The sequence below is a fragment of the Balaenoptera borealis genome (genome assembly GCF_965194805.1).
Source record: "Balaenoptera borealis genome assembly, chromosome: 10".
Classification (NCBI taxonomy): domain Eukaryota; kingdom Metazoa; phylum Chordata; class Mammalia; order Artiodactyla; family Balaenopteridae; genus Balaenoptera; species Balaenoptera borealis.
In genome coordinates, this window is record NC_138874.1 from 54,599,040 (window position 1) to 54,620,993 (window position 21,954).

At 42.1% G+C, this 21,954-nt stretch overlaps 1 protein-coding gene across 4 annotated transcripts in view; it reads left to right on the forward strand.

The window, feature by feature from the left end:
* Nucleotides 1–21,660, forward strand: part of STOX1 (storkhead box 1) — a 52,158-nt gene extending 30,498 nt beyond the window's left edge. For 2 of the 4 annotated variants that reach the window (XM_082408611.1, XM_082408613.1), the window contains exons 2-4: nt 14,651–14,803; nt 16,098–18,489; nt 21,051–21,660. In XM_082408611.1, coding sequence (XP_082264737.1) covers nt 14,651–14,803; nt 16,098–18,489; nt 21,051–21,198 — 2,693 coding nt within the window. In that variant the 3' untranslated portion in view covers nt 21,199–21,660. The remainder of the gene's footprint in view (nt 1–14,650; nt 14,804–16,097; nt 18,490–21,050) is intronic. The other 2 variants (XM_082408612.1, XM_082408614.1) reach the window with 2 other exon arrangements.
* Nucleotides 21,661–21,954: the final 294 nt, after the last annotated feature.

Sequence of the window (21,954 nt, forward strand, 5' to 3'; positions counted from 1 at the left end):
AAATCCTGCTAACCAGCCTCAGGGCTCTCATCTATCTCTCCCAGTAAACCATGAGACACACAGGATCCCATCATCCTTGCTACCAGAATTGTTGGGCCTTTACTATTCATTTTTATTAATTTCATTCTCAATGCACATAGATATTCTAGATCAGACAGGTTAGATAATTATTTATGCAATAATTTAAAAATAATAATATTATGTAAGTAATTATAACTGCATCAGTACCCCTTGCCCCAGTGCTTATCTGGGCGATGCGATGAAAGCCAGATGGAAAAATCTCCAGCAGGGGTGTCAGACACTACATGGGTGAGGGGTGGAGAAAAGTGAATTTTCTTTGCTTATGTGCAGGAGAAAGAGGCACCCGCTTCCTTCTCTCCCAGAAAGAGGGAGAAAAACCTTTGTTGCATGGAGACAGGATGGAAGGATCCTGGGTTCTTCCTCTAACCTTCTGGAATATAAATACATCTCTGCAGGAGCCAGAACAACCCTGGTGACTCCAGTTTTTATGACTTAGAGCTGACTCCAAGGTCTTGGGCCTCATTTTCCCTTGAAATGTAAACACACCATCAGAGTTAGGTAAATCTCTCTAGAGTCATCTCACTATACAGTTGTAAGTTAACCTTGCTGAGGATCCCAAGTTTTCAGCATCGTTTATCCAGAAAGCCCCAACTCTTCAAAGTCAGAGATTCAGCTTGTCTTGCTAACAGTTTGCTCCACTGGACCACATTGGGAGCAGGAAGGATGCACCACTCCCAAGACCCAGCGGTTTGTGCCGCTCCAGGCAATTCCACAAGAACTGGCTTTGCTCTCCTGCCATGTGAGCTTCAGCACCATGCATTGGGCTGCCAGGCTAAAGCGTGAGGCGGCAGCGAGAAAGGGAGGAGGCAGCTTGGGCAAGAGGGTCGGTGAGTGAGCAGGCGTTGAGGAAACCTTCCGCATGTGGGTAGTGGGAGTACTTTGTGTGCAGCGCTCGGGGGAGAGGATATGTCTTGCGTAAATAGAGAACGTCAGTGTTAGAGTCCTAAAAAGGAAGATGAGGGGGCTAGGGAAGCAATAAGCTAGGAAGCAAGTGTATTTAAAAGGTATGTTGATAAAAGCTACTTCCTCTGGAGAGAAGAGGGAGGAAGAATCTGTTCCTTCCAGAGGCTGGGGAGGGAGGGGCCGGCCTGATGCCAGGAGCTACAAATACCATCCCCCAGGACGCCTCCCTCTCCCAGGGGCCCAGGGGGACCCAGGAGGACCCGGGCTCGAGGTGGCATGTGCTACTGCTGGTAACTGGCTGAGCTCTGGCTCCCTCCTGTCCCCCTCCCACCCTCAGTTTCCTCCCCCTCTGATCAGAAAGCCCGAAGGGTCCAGAGGTCCTGAAAGTTGCCAGGAGCCTCCTGATTGGGGTCTTTGCTGGAGTGAGGTCCTGGATCCCTGGCCGATGGGTTGCGGAGGGGTGGGGCTTCCGAGGCTGGGAGCCGGGCACACACACACAAAAATAAATAAATAAAATCAAAAATAAAAGGTATGTTGGAGCCCCTTTTCTGGGCTGAAACCCAAGAGAGCGAGGAAGAGGGAGCATGTGCATTTGTTCTGCTTGGGGTTAGGGGGCCATGCCTGTATGGAAGGCAAAGGGGGGGTCGGGTAACCTCTGCAGATGGACCCTAGCGGCTTCTGCCTGGACAGCCTCACCACACAACGTGCACGAGGCCACACTCTTTCTCCCAGAACGTAATCTGAGAAACCGTCTGGCTGCCTTGGGTCAAAGGTGCAGTAATGGATGGCTTAGTGAGAAGTAGGTGGTCAGCTCCTAGAAGCAGTGACCAGATGACCCTCACATGTAAAGATCATAGTGAGCAAGACCTACGGCCTCTTTTAAGATTTCTCAGGGTGGTGGCCTTTACATTTCATTCCTAAGGCAATGACCTTGTAGAAATATGCTAAAGTCCTGCTGAAGTACAGTCCCATCTGCCCAGATGTAAGATGAAGCTTTCCTGTGCTGAAGAAAAGGAAATTCACAATCTTAAAAAGTTTATGTCTTTTCAAGTTTCTAACAGCCTAGAAATGCTTCTTAGTAGAATACATTTATGTGAGTTGTATCCCCGGAGTGGCTTTTATCTTTTAAAAGTTAATATTTCAGGGGGCCAAAAGATAGTCTGTAGTCAACTTGAAAGCAGGTGGAGCATAGCAGACAGTCTGGGAGAAGTGAAAGAGAGTGTTGATGCAGAAACTCAGTGATGCTTTCCAGGTTTGGTGGGAGAGAGGGTGGCTGACCCAGGCAGAGCAGCCTGCTGGGGGGCCTGGCGAAGCACCTGTGGACCCTGATAAGCCTCCCTGGCTTCTGGGCAGATCCTGTTCATTTTTCTGAGTCACCCAACCCTCACCTCCTTCAGTAGGAGAGGAGCAGGTAAGGCTGCGGTGTTTGTGATGCTTTTTTGTAACGTGTGTGTGGGGGGTAGAAGGTAGCATGGTGTGTATTTATCTCATGTTGCAAAGTAGAGCCCTGTCCCAGCTCCCTTCACACCACAGAATCCAGTCCTCTTTGGAGCGGGAGGCCTCTGCTGGGCTTAATCCACCACCACGCGGACCCACATGCAGAGACTTGGGGCCTGGGTGGGTCCAGGCACTTTCAGGAGTGAAGACAACTTTTCTTCAACAAATGACAGGGATTACTCACCCCTCAAATATAAGTGGGGGTTATTCATTATTTGCCTCTTTAAATCTTGAGTTAATCTTACATTGATGTTAACGGTGATTTTTTTTTTTAATGAATTTATTTATTTATTTTTGGCTGCATTGGGTCTCCGTTGCGGTGCGTGGGCTTCTCATTGCAGTGGCTTCTCTTGTTGTGGAGCACGGGCTCTAGGCGCACGGGCTTCAGTAGTTGTGGCGCGTGGGCTCAATAGTTGTGGCTCGCGGGCTCTAAAGCACAGGCTCAGTAGTTGTGGTGCATGGGCTTAGTTGCTCCGCTGCATGTGGGATCTTCCTGGACCAGGGCTCGAACCCATGTCCCCTGCACTGGCAGGCAGATTCTTAACCACTGCACCACCGGGGAAGTCCTAACGGTGATATTGACTTACTGGATCTATTTCACAAGACTTCCTTTCAGGAGAGATTGAAAGGCATCCCGTTCTTAGGGCTATAACTGTAGATACCCATTTTGAGATCGAGCTGTAACAGCTGTGACAGTTCTTATCTTCCTCTCTGTGATTTCTACATGCAAAAAGGATATCCTTTCTCATCTAGAGGAGAGTGCCACTGTAACCTTTTTAGTACAGATTTCCCCAGTTAAAAATTAGCAAAACTAGCTAAAGCTTCTGCTTCTCTTTCTTCTCATGGCATGCCCCTGACCTGACGTGATAAGGGAAAAGCAGCAGGGGCCCTGACACCTTTTTCTGTAAATATCCATCAGTGTGACATTCTAGCTTCACAGCAGTTAAGCTGTTGAAATAAAAGCATCCGTCTGGTATAAAATCCAGAAGCTTAATCAGGCCCTCGGCAAGACAAACATTTTGCACACAGCAGAAAATATGAGGAGGAGATGAATGTCTCTCTCAATACTTGACTAAGTATATTGGTTAGACATGTGTTGCAGATTATAGAAAACCCTCTAGAAATAGCATGAACAAATAAGGGGTAGATTTGCGTCATCACAAGAAGTTTGGAGGTAGGCAGCCCCTGGGGGCCAGCACAGTCGCTCAGCAAGGCTGTCAGACACCAGGGCTCTTTCTTTCTTTCTGCTTTGACTTCCTTAGTGGGTGGTCTTTTGACATCATGCTTGTCACCTCATGGTCACAAGGTGGCTGCAATCTCTTCAGAATCCAGGCTGGAAGAAAGAGTCAAGAATGAAAAGGTAAAATACGAGGGAAGGGCCTTTTCTTCATGAGGCCTCTTCTTCTGGCACTGGTAGCTGGCTGCCTGTATCTCGTTGACCACCATGATGATGTCACATGCCCACTAGTTTTAAGTGAGGCTGGGAAATTAAGTAGTATGCTTTCCTGCCTCCGCACTAGAGGAAGGCAAAGAAAAAGATGACTGGGAATGTGGGTTGAATGTGCCAACCTACAGTTTCTGCCACAAGGGGTCACAGTAAAGTACTACTGAATGGAAGAAAACAAGGCTAGCTGTAGGCCTTACCTACATAAATTGTTTTCTCCCAGGTGGGGAGAAGGTCATGGTCAGGACTGGTGTCTGATCAAATAGGCTATGGAAGTTGGGAAGAGAAGAGTCAGGATTGGCTAAGAAATCCATCCATGTGCAGAACTAGCACCCTACAAGAAGCTCTCCAAGTACTAATAATGACATGGAATGAGGGACGATCAACTTTAATATCCCTAATTTGGGAAGAGATGTTAAAGAGTGCTAATATCGGTAGGACTGATGTGTGTCAAATCTTATTCCAGGTACTTATGGATGTTTTCCCACAATAACATTTGAACCAAATGCTGTTGTTCATGTTGAACAGTCACTAATGAATACTCGAAGAGGGTACACAGTCAGTAAGTGGAAGTGGAGGGTTTGAGCCCAGGTCTGCCCGACCAATTCCAGGACTCTCTTTCTTATCCCATGTGGCCTTAGGTACCCCGAGGCCCCACAGGGACAAGTCTGGTTCACCTTCCTTATGATGATTGTGCCCAGGCATCCACGAACTTTTGAGTGGGACCAGGAATACTGAGTCCCAGTCCTACCAATTATAGCCCTCATACTGGGTTACGATTGCCTCCAACCACTGCTCTTCCTCTAGAACGGGAGCCCCCCTGAGGGGGAGGACTGTGGCATGTTCACTGTCGTATCCCCACTAGCTGGCATAGAGTAGGTGCTCAATAAATATTTGCTGGATAAGGAATGATTGAAGGACTGTGCCATTACAGTATCTGTATTATGAGTGCCTGATGCTACGCTGTGGTAGCCACTCGTTAAATTTTCCTTAAGTGGTCCATGTAGGAAGGAGACTGTATCTCCAACTGACGGGATTAGAGAACAATTCATGGGAGAGTCAGTCAGCATTGAGCCTGTCTTCGTGACAGGAGTTTGAAACACTGACGTGCGGGGAAGAGTGCTTTAGGTGGACGAAGTGGGGACAAGGTCGTAGAGATGGGAAAGTACAGACTATTCAGGGAGAGGCCAGTCTGAATGGAGAGAAGTCACAGCTGAAGGGTAATAACAGGTATCGGAGAAAAGGGATTGTTGCCAAATATGACTGGGAAACATTGGGTTAAATAAGCTAGGTTTTCTGTTACAATACTCAGAGCCTTTAACAATGCCCCTGTGACTCCAAGCCTCATTTCTCAAACATTTGGCCTTTGGGGCCCTTTTCTTGCAGAGCATTTCATGGAATGAATTTTCCACAGAACGCATTTTAGGAAATGTTGATCTAGTTCAGCTCCACATTTATAGACAAGGAAACTGAGACCCGAAGAAGAGAGGTGGCTTGTTCAGAGCCACATAGCAGAACTTGGATTAGAACCCAGATCAGATCACTTGACCTCCAGTATAATGCTCATTTGTAATGTGAAGACTATGTGTATATAAAGGACAGCTTCTTCCTTACAGGGAACTTTTATTTATCTGTTATTCAAACAACAACCTTGGTGCTAAAATTTCCCCCAGTTTTGTACAGTGGTATTTTATATTCATCACCATGATGCTGAGCAGAGATGAGAGCTGCTGTCATTGCCTGTGCAGCCTCCAGAATCTTGGGAAGAAGGTTCGTCTTAAATCAGCCCCATGTTTGCCTGGAGGGCAAAGAAAAGATGCTTTTTCTGTACAGCCATTTTTAAGGGGATACAGGGACTGCAGAAGTTTACAACCTGTGCTTCTCTCCTCAGCTTTTTCTTGTCCCCAGCCTGCTGTGGTAGGCAGAATGGGCCCCCAAAGATGTCCACATCCGAATCCCTGGAACCTAATATGTTACCTAATATGGCAAAAGGGACTTTGCAGATGTAATTAGGTTATGGACTTTAGGGAGATTATCCTGGATTATATGGGTAGGCCCAATCTAATCACATGAGCCCTTAAAAGCAGAGAACTTTCTCTGGCTGGAAGCAGAAGCAAAGCAACAGAAGGGCAAGTCAGAGAGAAATGAAGTATAAAAAAGACTCCATGCTGTCTTGAAGATGAAGGGGGCAACATGACAAGAAATGCCGGTGGCTTTAAGTTGCTGAGAGAGGCGCCATCAAAGGAACAGGGACCCCAGTCCTCAGTCCTACAACCACAAGGAACTGAATTCTGCCAAAAACCTGAATAAGCATGGAAGCAGATTCTCCCCTCCAATCAGAGCCTAGGCCCTGAGTCCCGGAGCAGAGGAACCAGTGGAGCCCATCAGACTTCTGACCTCTAGGCTGTGAGATAATAAATTTATGTTGTTTTAAGCCGCTTGTTTATTTTGACAGCCTTAGAAAACTAACACACCTGAGTAAAGTCATTAACATATCCAAAGTGGAAGCTGTGAAGGGAATAGAGGTTAGGAAGGGGCACCACTGGGCTGAGGGCTTTGGGGCTGTGTGTGAATTAGTTTTTAGCATTTTAAAAAAGATCAGTTGATTTGAGTCATTCACATCCTCCCCTCCCAGCCAGGCATCCCTGTATCTCTCTGGGAAGAGGCTGCTGGAGGCTCAAAGGGCTCTCTGATAGGGCCAACTACGTGTCTTTTCAAGCATATCTATGCGCTGTGACAACCAGATTCTGAGGTCTCCTTCATAAATGGCCCAAGACCTTTGCAACTCAACTGCTGGCCAATATTAGTGGATATATCACTTGAAATAAAGGGGCCTCTCATTTACTAATCCTGACAGGTTGAAGTGCTGTTATTAAAGATAGCACTAAGGGCTCCTGCTGGTGAACAGCCCAGCCTTCTCTGGGAAGCCTGTAGCTTTTCAACAGAGGGCATTTCCCAGAAGGGGAGCCATTTGTCTGGGGCTCCAAAATAAACATCACCATGCTGGAGAAGGAATTTCAGCTTCCATGGTAGATAACCCGACTACCCTTAGATCTACAGCCAGCTTCTGAGTCTTGGTACTCTTTTGTTTCTAAATGTGGAGGAAAGTGTTTGCATTCTTTTATTTTACTAAAATAAAAGGGAGACATGGAGAGGGGCTTGGCTTTGCTGGCCTGAAACCTTTCTTCTTTTTGTTCCCATTTTGTTTGATTTTCTGAACCTATTTAAGGTTTTAACACAATAGATCTAATTATTTAAAGTCATGGAAATTTTTGCACAGCATCTAATCTCGGATGAGACACATTGTTACAGAGTACTTTTCATTTTTTAAAAGCTCAGGATTAATTTTAATGTTAAAGAAATTTGGAAATTCTGTACTGGATAAAAGTGCAGTTTAAAATCAGGGAAGCTTCTTGGATTACTTAGGACAAAACATCCTTTTCTATTAAACTTGACTGTATCTGCAGGCTGTTTTATTCATGCTCTATTGTCATCTCTAAAGCGCGTAGAAGATGCTTTTCCCACAGTGTGATTCAATACAGGCGCCCAAAAAGATGCTCTCAGATTTCATGTGTCTGGGTAATTAGCTGAGTTTGAACGGCTCAGTTAAACCATTTGAAGGTCAATAATGCATGAATTTCTGGCAGACTGCCTAGAAGAGTCCATAAACACACTTGTGTAGGGACTAAACATGTTTATTTTGTGTTTTAAATATGAAATAATGTTAGGATTAGTTTTGCCTAGAATTTAATTTTATGGCAGATTCATGTTTTAGTGTGACACAGGAAAGTTCTGATGTGAATCCTGTCCAAATTTCCAAAGAAATATTTCCTCTCTTTTGCATATTTGGTAGCACAGTTTCTTATGGACCTTAAAATCAAATTCAAGCACCCCAAATTAAAATGTCAGAGTTTAGATTCCATGAGGAGGCCCTCTTGGAATTTGTTTAGGTGCCTTAATTAAAAGCATAAGTGTAAATACTGCACGGTAGTTAATTTTTTTCCCCTAAAGATAAAGTGTTTATGAAAAACTAATTTTGTCCCTAAAATTTAACTAGAGCATTCAGATATCAAAATAAATACATTCGATTTTGATACAGATGCTTTTACTTCAGAGATTTTTTTCAGTGAACAAAGCAAATGCAGGTTTGGGACCAGCAGCTTGTATCTTGATTTTGGTTCTGCCTTTTTCACTTGGAAAGTGCAAAGTTTAGGCTTGTTTTAAGTTTATTAAAACTTCCAACTGATTATCTGTAACTGGCAGATTTAGGAGTCCTGTGTCCCTGGTTGAAGACTTCTCCAGTACTGTAGCTCCTGGGGAGGGTTTGCTTGTTCTACTCCAGCTGCCTTATCTGGGTCTGGTGAAAGGCAATCTTGCTGTGTCCATATTTGTCATGAATGTACCTCTTGCTATTTTTACACTGGGGCATGAGTATTCATGCCTCGTGAATTGTCCAGGAAATAGCTCTTTCAGCCACTTTGCTGTTAGAAAACAGCCAGGAGAGGGTATTCTAGAGGCCTTCAACCTGAGGCCTATGGTGGAGGCCTTTGTGTCCTGACATTAAGAAACCACCTCCTTGTCAGAATTTTGATGAGGTTTTTGATTGCAGTGGATTTTATTGCTGAGCTATTGTCACCAACTCCAGGAACAAGCCACACTCCCAGGGTTCTGCTCCTAATGGCCAGGGGCTTTCTAGACCACTGTCATTAGGCACCAGGGAGCAGGAATTGATTGCCTGGGGTTATATGAATTTATGTCCATCACACAGGAAGCTGATTCTAGTCACAGTTTTAGGATCCCAAGCCATAAGGAGCCTGCTCCAGACTTTACTGGATGTCATCTGCTTTTATTTATTTATTTATTTATTTATTTACGGCTGTGTTGGGTCTTCGTTTCTGTGCGAGGACTTTCTCAAGTTGCGGCGAGCAGGGGCCACTCTTCATTGCGGTGCGCGGGCCTCTCACTGTCGCGGCCTCTCTTGTTGCGGAGCACAGGCTCCAGACGCGCAGGCTCAGTAGTTGTGGCTCACGGGCCCAGTTGCTCCGCGGCGTATGGGATCTTCCCAGACCAGGGCTCGAACCCGTGTCTCCTGCATTGGCAGGCGGATTCTCAACCACTGCGCCACCAGGGAAGCCCTGTCATCTGCTTCTGATAGTTGAGAGCTCCATATTTTCATTTTATCTACATGCTACATACATTTAATTTGCCTTGCATTTTTTTCTTCCCTAAAAAAGTGGACTTTTAAAGAATAATTGTTTTAAAACTCATAATTTGCCTCATTATTATAACTCGGAAATTTTTTTTTTATATACCAACTAAATCCTTTGGGAATACAACAAGGTGGCAATAAAAATGTCCTTTGCAGAAAAGGTAGCATTAAATGTAGCAGGTGCTAATCTGTATGGTTCTACTTTGTTGGTTATTTTTTGTGAAACCAGCCTTTCGACTAAACACTTCTCCCACTTCCGCAGCACCCAAGAGTACAAGGCTGTGTAAACAGAGAGAACATTGTTGTGAACTGTTTACTCTGGCCCACAGGCTCTCCTAGCCTTCTGATCCCTGCTCCAGCTCAGGGGTCAGAGGTCCACAGCAGGCCTGGACTTAAGGGTGCCTTCAGTTACTCTGAGGTAGCTGAGGGTAAAGCCAAAGGGCTGGCCTTCTCTTATTGTGAAATCTAATTACATCTATAAGAGGGGTCTTCTACACAGGAAGTTACTTTTTGATGGAAAACTCTGTAAGAGTCATTGCATTCCAGAAACCCAAGTGCAAGAGTAAGTGAAGCAAACTGTGGCTGCAGCTGGAAAATGATTCCTGCATCTGTCACAAATGTTCCTGTGTCAGGGTTCACTCTGCTTTCCTGCACAAAAAACTCTTGATGATTTATGCACCTGAAGACGTATCTTAGCAACAGCTGTGAAGGAAACGTACTGAGAAACTTTCTCTAGCCTTTGTCTAGAGGGAGCTCCATAGCAGAGGTTACATGCGATTTAACATGCTCTCTAAAAGGCAGTTGACATATGATTGTATTAGTTTTAAAAAGAAAAAGGCAGGGACTTCCCTGGTGGCGCAGTGGTTAAGAATCCGCCTGCCAATGCAGGGGACACGGGTTTGAGCCCTGGTCCAAGAAGATCCCACGTGCCGCGGAGCAACTAAGCCCGTGCGCCACAGCTACTGAGCCTGCTACTAAGCTTAAGGATTGAACTAGAAAATGGGCTGTTTTAGGTCTGACCCAAAGGCAGAGTGGGTCTAGACCCCTTACTGGACCCTAGTACAGCTTCCTTGTTTCATTTGCACAGAAATGGGCAGCCACTGGCAGGGGGCACAGCAGGGACATCAGACATGTACTGACTTTCTAGCCACTCATCTCTTTATGTTAATGTCTCTGTTCCACACACACCCCCGGCCACCTCCCCTCCCCGAACCCCGGACTGCACGCCAATCTCAAAGTTCAAAGTTCAAAGTGACTGGGTTTATTAGGCCAGGTATGCGGTGAGGCTTGAGTGTGTATTGTGTGGTTGAGCAAATCCTTTTTAGGTTTTGCTCTCTACTTCTCCAATACTCTAGCCCTTATCTTTCTAGGAGAGAAGAACTTTTCCCTCCTTTTTGAATTAAGGACTTCTAAGTCCATATGAAGTGGGGCAGGTAATCAATTTAAGATCACATACAAGAATAAAGTCACTTAGACTGTCTTGGAAGATGGGGAAGAGAGTTATATAAGTTTGTTATAAATTAAACACATAGAGTTATGTTTAAGAAGCATAAAAATACGTGAAATTGTACTTTAATTCTATATTTTGTCAGGTTGAGGAGGGAGATGAAAGAGAAGAAAGTAAATCTCAGATGCGGAGGGTAAAAAGAAAAGCAAAGAGGGAATGAAGATAGGGAGAAAGGCTTATTACCCGTAGCTCAGAGGTGGAGTTTCCAGGAGGATTTTGAGTTTTAGGTCAGTTAACGTTCCCCTTGGACATTAAGTTTCATAGCATCACCCCTTATCACCGCCCTTTGAAATGCTAATTGATTAGTCATTCATGCTAGTTTCTCAGAATGCTGTAGGTATCTTAGCATCACCCAATGGGACAGCAGCAAGCAGGCCAAGAGGAGATCCTTCCCTTGGCTGACAAAGCAGACAGCAGTTCTGCCCTGTGTTGTGACCGTCCAAGGTCAAAAATGCCCCAGCCTGCCAAATAGAGAAGCTTAAGTAAACAAGGGCACAGACCAACATGATCTTTGACAGCAAACTGCTGATCAGTTTCCTGATGGCAGTCCTTTATCCTTCATGCAGATACAAGAAGTACTGTGAGCCACTTACCAGCTTTGGCTACAACCCTTTACCCCTGGCCAGTCCTCATCACCTTCCTTCCTCCTTAACAGCCAGTGCAATGTATTGGTTTCCTCACTGTCACAGGAGAGTCAGATGCAGGGTATAGCCAAGTTTTCTAAATTCTTTGGCTTGCCTCTGGCTACAGTTGACTAACCATGCAGCCCCAGGACCATATTTATTTGTTCAGTGGTTAGCTACTTTAACACTGCTGTCATTAACACCCTAACGTCTCCAAAGAGCGGTCCTCAGACCTGCAGCATGAACATCACCTGGGAGGTTGTTAGAAATGCAGAATCATAGGCTCATTTTCAGATCTTCTGAGTCAGAATCTGCACACTACCACAATCGCCCGGTGATTCTCACATGCACATTAAAGTTTTAGCCCTGCTGGCCTCCCTGACGCCCATCTTTTCAATTCCAGATTGCTTCATCTGCCAGAAACCACACTTAAGTGACCTTGAGACTCAGGGCTCCTTCGTAATCTTTGTGCTCATTTTAAAATTTCCTAGGGTTCTCTGAGAATGACCCCTCAAACTCCCTTTCTACTCTTCACCTCCTCATTCCCATTTTTTCTCCTCCCATTGCTATTTTCTTTCTCCCTGTCTAACTTTACAGAGATCAGATGACTTTGCTGTGCTAATATTTTTTTCCTTCTATGCCTCAATATATTTCTGGTCTTCTGCCACCCTCTATTTTCTCAAGTTTCAGATGAAGTTATATCCTTCTCATTTCTAACGATAGTTCTTTTACCAGTGCCTTTTATTTATTTTTTAATTAATTAATTAATTAACTTTTGGCTGAGTTGGGTCTTCGTTGCTGCACTCGGGCTTTCTCTAGTTGCAGCGAGCGGAGCAGGGGCTACTCTTCGTTGCAGTGCACGGGCTCCTCATTGCGGTGGCTTCTCTTGTTGCGGAGCACGGGCTCTAGGCACGCGGGCTCAGTAGTTGTGGCACGCGGGCTTAGTTGCTCCGCGGCACGTGGGATCTTCCTGGTCCAGGGCTCGAACCCATGTCCCCCTGCATTGGCAGGTGGATTCTTAACCACTGTGCCACCAGGGAAGTCCCTACCTGTTCCTTTTATACACTTTCCTTTTCCCTTCCTTTAGGATCTTGCTGTCTTACTGGTCTTCCTTCTCACAGAATCATTTCCATCATCTCCACTAAACCCTTCCTTTTTGTATCCAAATTTGCAAACATGTTCTTTTAAGAAAATCACAGCATACACATTCACATTCACTTGATCCTACTTTTTTCTAGTTTGTGTTCTGTTTCTCCTCTTTCACAATCAGATTTTTCCAACAAATGGTCTAGAACCATGGTTTACAATTGGGGCAATTTTGACCCCCAACCCCTTCCTTTCAGGGACATTTGGCAATATCTGGAGACATTTTTGGTTGCTGCAACGGTGGGAGATGTTCCTGGCATCTGGAGGCCAAGGATGCTACTGAACATCGTGCAGTGCACAAGACAGCCCTCACGACAAATAATTCTCTGGCTATGGGGACCAACCATCCCGGGTTGCCTTCAACTTTCTGGTTATAGCACTGAAAATCCTGTGTCCCAGGAAACCCCTCATTCCTGGGCATACTGGGATGGTTGGTCACCCTATATCTGGCCCCAAACGTCACAAGTACCAAAGAGGGCAAACCCTGCTCTAGAAGGAAGACCCATTAACTTCACTTTTTTCTCACCAACTCCCTTCCCTTCAATCTGACTTTTTTTTTTTTTTTTGACTGCACTCCACGTGGCTTGTGGGATCTTAGTTCCCCGACCAGGGATTGAACCCGCACCCTCGGCAGTGAAAGCACAGAGTCCTAACCACTGGACCGCCAGGGAATTCCCCAATCTGATATTTAATTCCTGTTCCTTCCCATGAAAACAGTTCTCTTGAAAGTCACCAATGGTCACCTTGTTCCAGTCAAGTAATCCAATTGCCTCTTCTCCCCTCAACCTTTTTGATCTCTTTCAAGCATTTGACACTGTTAATTTGCTCCTCATTTTTAAAAATATTTTTTATTATTTATTTGGCTGCGCTGACTCCTAGTTGTGGCACGTGGGACCTTCGTTGCAGCGTGTAGGGTCTTTAGTTGTAGCATGCAAACTCTTAGTTGCGGCATGCATGTGGGATCTAGTTCCCTGACCAGTGATTGAACCCGGGCCCCCTGCATTGGGACCACAGAGTCTTAACCACTGGACCACCAGGGAAATCCCTGCTATTCATTTTGAAGTCTTTTTTCCTCATAATCTTGCTTCTCTCCCTCCTACCCTCATCACCGTGCCATCTCTCTTTTGTGGGTTCTTATTTCTACTACATCTTAAACGTAGGTAGTCTCTCAGTTAAGTGTTCCTTGGCTCTCTTCTTTACTCTCCTAATAAAAGAATTAATTTCACTGCTTATCTTTTTTTATTTTTTGGCTGTGCTGTGCAGCTTGTGATCTTAGTTCTCCGACCAGGGATTGAACCTGGGCCCTCGGCAGTGAGAGCATGGAGTCCTAACCACTGGACTACCAGGGAATTACCTAATTTCACTCCTTATCTTCAGCTCTCATCTTTATTGGTTGATTCCCAAATCACTTTCCTGACTCCTAGTCCTTCATTTCCAATTAATTGAGGGGTTCCCTTGGATACCCAGCAGAATCTAAAACTCAACCTGATTAATGGCAGGTTAAGAACAATTTTATATGTTGGCAAAGAGGAAAGATAATACAGTCTAGCTTCCATTTCCAGTCTCCTATTTTGGTCTGATATAACCCTTAAACTCTACCCAACCAGGATAACTCTCTCCATGCTCTTATATATCTTGTGATTCCCTCCTTCCATGATTTTGTTCCATGTATTCTTGAAAACTGGAAATCACTTCTGCCTTTTCCTTCTTCAAATCTTCCTAACCATTTCAATAAGGAAAGTGTGGAATGACAGAAATACTGGATTAGGAGTCAGAAGACCTATTTCTGTCACTTTACTTTCTTTTAGGATTGGGACAATTACTTGAACTTTCTATGGCTATATATATTTTAAATAAAGAAATAATAATCCTATCTGTGCCTATCTCAGGTAGCGAATATGAAAAAATGCTTTGAAAGATGGGAATTGCCATATAAGCATTGTCTGACTTGAAGTCCAATAGCACTTTGAGCCTTTCATATAGAAACTTACTATCTCTTGCTTATAAAGTAGTGACAAATATTAGACTTCTTAAAAGTAGAGATCATAAACTAAGCCTTTTTCTTCTGTAGTTTCTATCATTGTGCATGTAATGTTAGCAGATTGAGTAAAGACTGGTGAAAGAAAAGCAGTTCCACCTGATATTCAGTCTTTATAACTTTTTGATTCACTAATTCCAAATATTTTATACTGTATCAAATTTATCACCCTTTTTTTTTTTTCCCCAAATCTCCAATTTAGGTGATGTCTTTCCAGTGCAAATGAATCCAATAGCTCAATCTCAGTTTATACCTTTGGCTGAAGTTCTTTGCTGTGCTGTATCTGATATGAATGCCACTCAGATTGTAGTAACACAGGAATCACTATTGGAACATTTGGTGAAACATTACCCAGGTAGAGTAACAAGTTTTTTCTCTATTAGTTCATTGTATGTGTTTGGTTTCTATTTATAAGTCGTCTTAAACACATAAACTGGGCAATATCTAATTTTTTTTCTATTATAGAACCTTGTATTAGAGCCCCGGTGGAAAAAGGTCTGCATCAGCAAGTTTATGAGTATTTCTTTTATTTTCCAGATGAACTTTTTCAAAAATAATGTTTATGGTAATAATTAAGTCAGACTCTGTAGAAAGGAGTGCAAAGGAAAAAATGAAGATTCAGTTTCTCCCCCGCCATCTTAGCTCCCCAACCAGGGATTAAACCCGTGCCCCCTGCAGTGGAAGCCCCCCTGCAGTGGAAGTGTGCGAGTCTTAACCACTGGACCACCAGGGAAGTCCCTGCCTCCTATTCTTAAATTGCCACTTCCCAGAGGTGACATCTTCTCTCGTTTATAGTTTCTCATGGACACTTTCATAAGTTGTATTTGAATATATGTATCCTTTTAAAATAAGTTGGACCATTCCATACATTCTCTCTGCACCTTTCCTTTTTTTAGCTTAAAGACATGTTTTTGAGATCTTTCCGTATAAGCATATATCGATCTATCTCATTCTTTTCATAGCTGCATGATATCCCAGTGCATGAATGTAGAAGAGTATTTTTTATTTTTCCCATTATAAGATATGCTTATTGTAGAAAAATCCAGAAAATATAGAAAAGTAATCACTTATAGTACCACTACTCAAAGGAAACCAGTATTAACATATTGATGTATTTTCTTTCAGTGTTACACATTTTTAACATTGTTTTCATAATATGAATATAATTTTGAACCCTGCTATTCCGAAAGGGAATTTCTTTTAAAATTGTTACCTTCTCAGTTTGAAAAACCACCATAATCCAGATGTTAGGTAGTTTGCCCTCACCCAAGCACAGACTGTTTTTCATTTTCTCTTTAGATTCTTACTAAGGTTTAAGCCATGAGACTGTGGTTTTTGAAAACTTCCATGTTTGCTCTCAAGAAGGCTTTCCTTGGTCAAAATTTAAATTTATAATGAGGTTGTATAACTTGGTGTTTGTGTTTGAGTGAACAGATTATTTTCTCTGCTTAACCGGTAACCTAGCCATATGTCTTTGTGTAGACGAAATTATATTCCTATTATTCAATTGAATTATGATTATTGTTAATGCTTCTTTGACATTTTAATTATATATATTAATTGTGTTACAATTAGCTCTGGGTTCATCAAGCAAATGTGTGGTCATTTCTGAGTTACTGATTTCACTCATTAAAATGTTTCTTATTCAGAACGTACCAGTGTAAAGTGCTTATTTGTTTTAGGCATTGCAATTCCATCTCAAGATATTCTCTATACCACTCTGGGAACTCTCATTAAAGAAAGGAAGATTTATCACACTGGAGAAGGATACTTCATAGTTACTCCTCAGACTTACTTCATTACAAATACAACCCCCCAAGAAAATAAGAGAATCCTATCAGATGAAAGTCCCTGGATGCCAACTTCCATTACCTACCTGGTGAACGTGGAAAGCTGTGCAGACTTAACCAAAGAAAATGCGACCCCCATATCCCATTGTCATTCTTGCCAGTGTTTCCATGATGTGTGCACTCAGGATATACAGAAACCACCAGCTACTGCAGAAGTGACTAGAAAATGCCAGAAAGGTCTTGGGGAATCCAAACCTTTGGTACAGAATCGAACAGTTTCAGTGTGTGAGGAGAATCACGTCTGTGACAGCGCCAAACCTTTACCATTCACAAAAGACAGAGAAAAAGCCAAGAAATTTGGCTTTAGCCTCTTCTGGCGCAGTATATCCAGAAAGGAGAAGTCCAGAACAGAGCACAGCAGTTTCTCTGCTCAGTTCCCACCAGAAGAATGGCCCGTCCGAGATGAAGATAACTTGGACAATATCCCTCGAGACATTGAACATGAGATAATCAAACGAATTAATCCCATTTTGACTGTTGACAACTTAATCAAACATACTGTCATAATGCAAAAATACGAAGAACAGAAAAAATGTAATAGCCAGGGCACTTCCACTTATATGCTGACACTCAGGCATAAGTATCCTTCAAAAGTGGGAGTTAAGAAAAGTCAGGGCCGGTTTGTAAAGCCTCGAAGGCGGGACCATTCACATAGAGATAGAGACAAAGCCAGGAGTCAGGGAAGTGGGCCTCAGCCAGGAAGCATTAGGCTGGAGAAACACCCCAAGCTCCCTGCTACACAGCCCACCCCCGGAATTAAAAGCCCAAATGAAGTAGAACTTCAGAAACCACTTGGTGAGAATCCTTCAGTGCTAGGTTCCCATTTGATTTACAAAAAGCAAATCAGTAATCCTTTCCAGGGTTTCTCTCACCGAAGGAGCCCAATAACCAAAGAGCACAACGTCCAGAAGACCAGTGATCTGAAAACCAGTCAGATTGGACCAAAGGGAAAGCCTTTCCAAAGGTCAGGGTCTTTGGATTCCTCAAGAATCTTTGAGAGTGAAGCCAAACAGTCATACAGTGAACAATGTAATGATAAACTGAGAGCAGAATCCATTTATGTGAATCACTCTACTGTCAAACCTATCGGTGATGACTTTAGAGATTACCTCTTCAGTTACTCTCAATGTGGTGTTTTGCAAAATGATAGTAAATGCTGTTCCTTCAGGGAAAGCACGTTGAGATGTGATGTGTATGGTGGAGAAAATGAGGCAATCCCTGAAGTCTCGAGGAAAAGTTACTCTCATTTTGACACATTAGAAGAGACAAAAGAAACACAGCATGTCCTGCCATCACGAGGTTCCTCTTCTTTAGACCAGGCGTCCTCTGCTTGTAGATTAGTTGATGAAACAATACACCAGTTCCAAAATCTTGGTCTTTTGGATTACCCAGTTGGTGCAAACCATTTGAGACAACCTGAGAGACAAGACAGAGACTCAGAGGAAACTCTGATGAGAAAGGCATTTATCCAGGAAGCAGAGACTGTGAGTCTAGAAAATGAAGGACTTTCTGATGATGACCAGGCCTTGTATCAGAATGAAGCCGATGATGAGGATGGGGCCTGCAGTTCATTGTATCTAGATGAGGATGACTTTTCTGAGAATGACGACTTAATTCAAATGCTGCCTGGCCACATTCAGTTTTCCTTTCCAGGGGGAAACAAGTGGAATCATTTAGGAAAACAAAAGGTGACCGAGAGGTCTCTGACTGAGTACAATAGCAACATACAGAGGTTTGAGCCTCTGGTGCTTAAAGGAAATGAACATTACAAGCCCACTGGGTTGCTTACTAACCCCGGTGAAGGCCAAGAACCTAATCTCTCTGCTGAAAACTGTGTCCTCAATTTAGGGATCCAGTCTGGTTTTGACTATGAAAAGGAGCCCAGTGTAGCTAAATGTGTACAGGCCTCAGCACCTGCTGATGGAAGTATATTTGATTACTACAGCACAAGGAAAGCTGCTTCGGAGGCTGAAACCCTACAAGACCCTGTTGGTGACACAGGAAAGAAACCAGCCACCTGGAGTCAGAGTGCTCAGAATCAGGAAATGAGAAAACAGTTCACACACAAGTTAGAACTGTTCAACACTTTGCATATGCCAGCGTTGGCTCAGGACGTCCAACCTGAACATAGTCACTTGGAAGGAACAGAAAATCAGAGCATGGCAGGAGATAGTGGAATAGATTCTCCACGGTAAGTGCACATAAAAGTGATTGGCCACTATCCCACAGGAATTATTAAAATCAAGGGCATATTGAGTTACCTTGTGGGAGACTGCTGAATAAATTTTTTATAATGATACAAGTCTACCAGCCTTTACTGAATAAATTGTATGAAGTTACAATGAAATCTCTTATATAATAGGATAGAGTTCATTTTTAATGTGAACCAAGATTTGACTGTTCCACTACTACTAAATCTTGAATTATTTCTAAAAATAGGAAGGGACTACCATAAACCAAGCACTTCCTGAACTGAAGGTTGGAAAGTTTTCACTTATATTCCTGGTTCTACACAGGTTGAGATAGAGATGTGGCTACTTTCCACTAATATTTTCCATGCCAGTTTGTTTAAATAACATTGTTCAGAATATAAAAGTAACTTGGTCGTAATAGAACATTTAAGAAGTACTGAAAAGTAGTTTTTTAAAAACATCTAATCACCCTAGATCTAGATATTTTTAAAAATCCTTTTATATTTGGTGTATTTATAATACTTTGGTCTGAACATATTGAATCTATATATTTTGTCTGTTGAACTCATACTGTAGTTACTATTTTGCATGTTGCTTTTTTCAATAGAATATAATGAACATTCCCCCATGTTATTAAATAGTTTTCTAAAAAGTCATCTTAAAATTTGGCATATATCTTCATTAGTTTTTTTATTATATAAAATTATTGTGTACCTCTTTTTTAAACAGTAATATAGAAATGTAAAAAGTAAAACTGGTAGTCTCCATTCCCTAGCCTTTTCCATTCCTATTCCGTAGAGGTGACCTAAATATTGTTAACAGTTTGGCATATATTCTTTCAGGCTTTTTCCCTTGCATTTATAAATATAATTATTTTCTGACAACAGAGCATACAGAGCTGTGGCTTTCTTTTTCACCTAACTTATCATGGATATCCTGCAATCAGTACATATATATCCTGCTTTTTTGGGGGGGGCACTGTGCTGTGCAGCTTGCAGGATCTTTGTTCCCCGACCAGGAATTGAACCTGGGTCCTCAGCAGTGAAAGCTCAAGAGTCCTAACCACTGGACCACCAGGGAATTCCCTCCAGCTTTTTTTTTTTTTTTTTTTTTTCTGCTGTGCCATGCAGCATGCACGTGGGATCTTAGTTCCCTGACCAGGGATCGAACCCGTGCCCCCTGCAGTGGAAGCGTGGAGTCTTAACCACTGGACCGCCAGGGAAGTCCCTCATTTTTTAAAATGGCTACTTAGTATTCCATTATGTGGACCCTGTTACTTACATAACCATTATTTTCCTTCCTTTGACATTTAGATTATTCCCAGTTTTTTTGCTATAATAAATCAATCTGCAGTGAATTGTTATTACATAAATGTTTGTAGACATTCCTAATTATTTATAACTTAGGCTAAATTCCTGGAAGTCTGCATTTTTTAAACACATCTACTTTATTGGGGAACAAGATTTTTTTGCCTGAAACAGTAGTTTAATTCATATTAAGTCATTGAAGTATCAAAACATGTTGTCTTTGAGGTAAACAACAGTGTAAACCAATAAGCCATGGGCTCCCTTTTTTTCCTCTCTGGCAAAAACAAAACCAAAACCAAAAACAAACCCAAAACATATAAGAGAAATTGACATGAATTGAGAATTTAAATTTGAGAAATCTTGAGAAATTTAATTTTTAAAAATCGCTTATAATATGGTTTTCTTGAAAGATTATAACTATAATCATTAAAGACATTTATAGGAGAAGGGAGGGGAGATAACATTTGGACATCAACTATGTGCCATAATTGGATTAGGATTAGGGAGACAGATGAACAAGATGTTGTTGCTACCTATAGGAAGCTTACAATTTAGCTTAGTTTAGTTGAGGAGACCAACAAACAATAAACAAATTGAACTCAACAACAAAGCATAAACTCTTAATTTCACATCTCTTTGGCAGTTATGAAGAGTGATGGGCTGTGTGGGAAAGATTTATGGAGGACACATTTTTGAGACATCTCTTGATGTAATGGACAGGTGAGGGAGAGGAGGCAAGGTGGGAGAAGGGGAATGTCAAAAACAAAATGCCCAACCAGTAATGTGAGTTGGCTGAAGCAAGGCAGATGTGTTGGATAAGGGACTAACATCGCTTACAGCTCCTAGGAAAGGAACACTGTCAATATGAAAAATATTATAGTTGGCTTTTCCTTTCCCTATGTTTACTCAAAAAAGAAACAAATTATACAAGAAGATATTGGTCATTTTAGTTGTATAGAAGAGTTTTTCATGGAGCTTATTGTTTCTGCCTAGAATATACTTGATATTGGATCTGAGAACAGATGTTCAGAGAATATGAACTTCTTAGAAAGCAGCTGTCAAATAATTGAGTTGCTATTGGGAATCCTTTAAAATGTAAAGAGCACTTTAGATTTTTAAAGGTTAACTTATTTGATAAGTTAGTTCCTGTTAGTAAATGTACGCTTCAAAGTAACAAATGAAGGTATTATGCCTTGGTTAGAAATCCAGGCCCTTTTTGAAGGCAATAATTTTGTTATTTTTAATATCTTTAGGACACAGAGTCTGGCATCTAATAATTCAGTCATTTTGGATGGACTAAAAAGAAGACAGAATTTTCTGCAGAATTTTGAAGGCACAAAAAGCAGTCAAACTCTCACGTCCAATTCCTTACTACAGCTAACTCCAGTCATAAATGTTTAATTCTTTCTTTTTTTTAAGATTTTTTTTTCGATGTGGACCATTTTTAAAGTGTTTTATTGAATTTGTTACAACATTGCTTCTGTTGCATGTTTTTGGTTTTTTGGCTTTGAGGCATGTGGGATCTTAGCTCACTGAACAGGGATCTAACCCGTGCCCCCTGCATTGTAAGGTGAAGTCTTAACCACTGGACCTCCAGGGAAGTCCCAAAATGTTTAATTCTTATTTTTCTTTTGGAAACTTTTTTTTTTTGTAAAAATGTACAGCATTAATATAGAATGTTTTAATCAACTGAGTTTGTAAGAATTCTCTAAGGCCAAGCATATATGTTACTAACCTCATTACATATTTTGTTGTAGTTACTGGTTTTTTTCCTTTTTTGACATTGGCTTTTTTAAAGCTTATTTTACTATAAATTTATTGGGAATATATAGATTGTTTACAATAAAAAACATGGAATCATTGGTCTTCTTCCAATTAAATGTAATTTAACTTGAATCATCGGACGGACATTCATTAGTTTCTCAAATACGTAGGAAACTAATTTACTACCCAGTAGTGAATTTTTGTACCCACATCAATACCAAGTTCTTATGGTAAGTGGATCTCACCAGATTTCAACACAGAACCCCAGAAAATAGTGTTTTAGGGTTGCATAGATACGTTGTTTGCAACTTAAGTCTTCTATCATCAGAAAGAATTTATATAGATGTGTTGGGTACTTTGCAACAAGCATTCCTTCTATCCAGTCATTGCTGC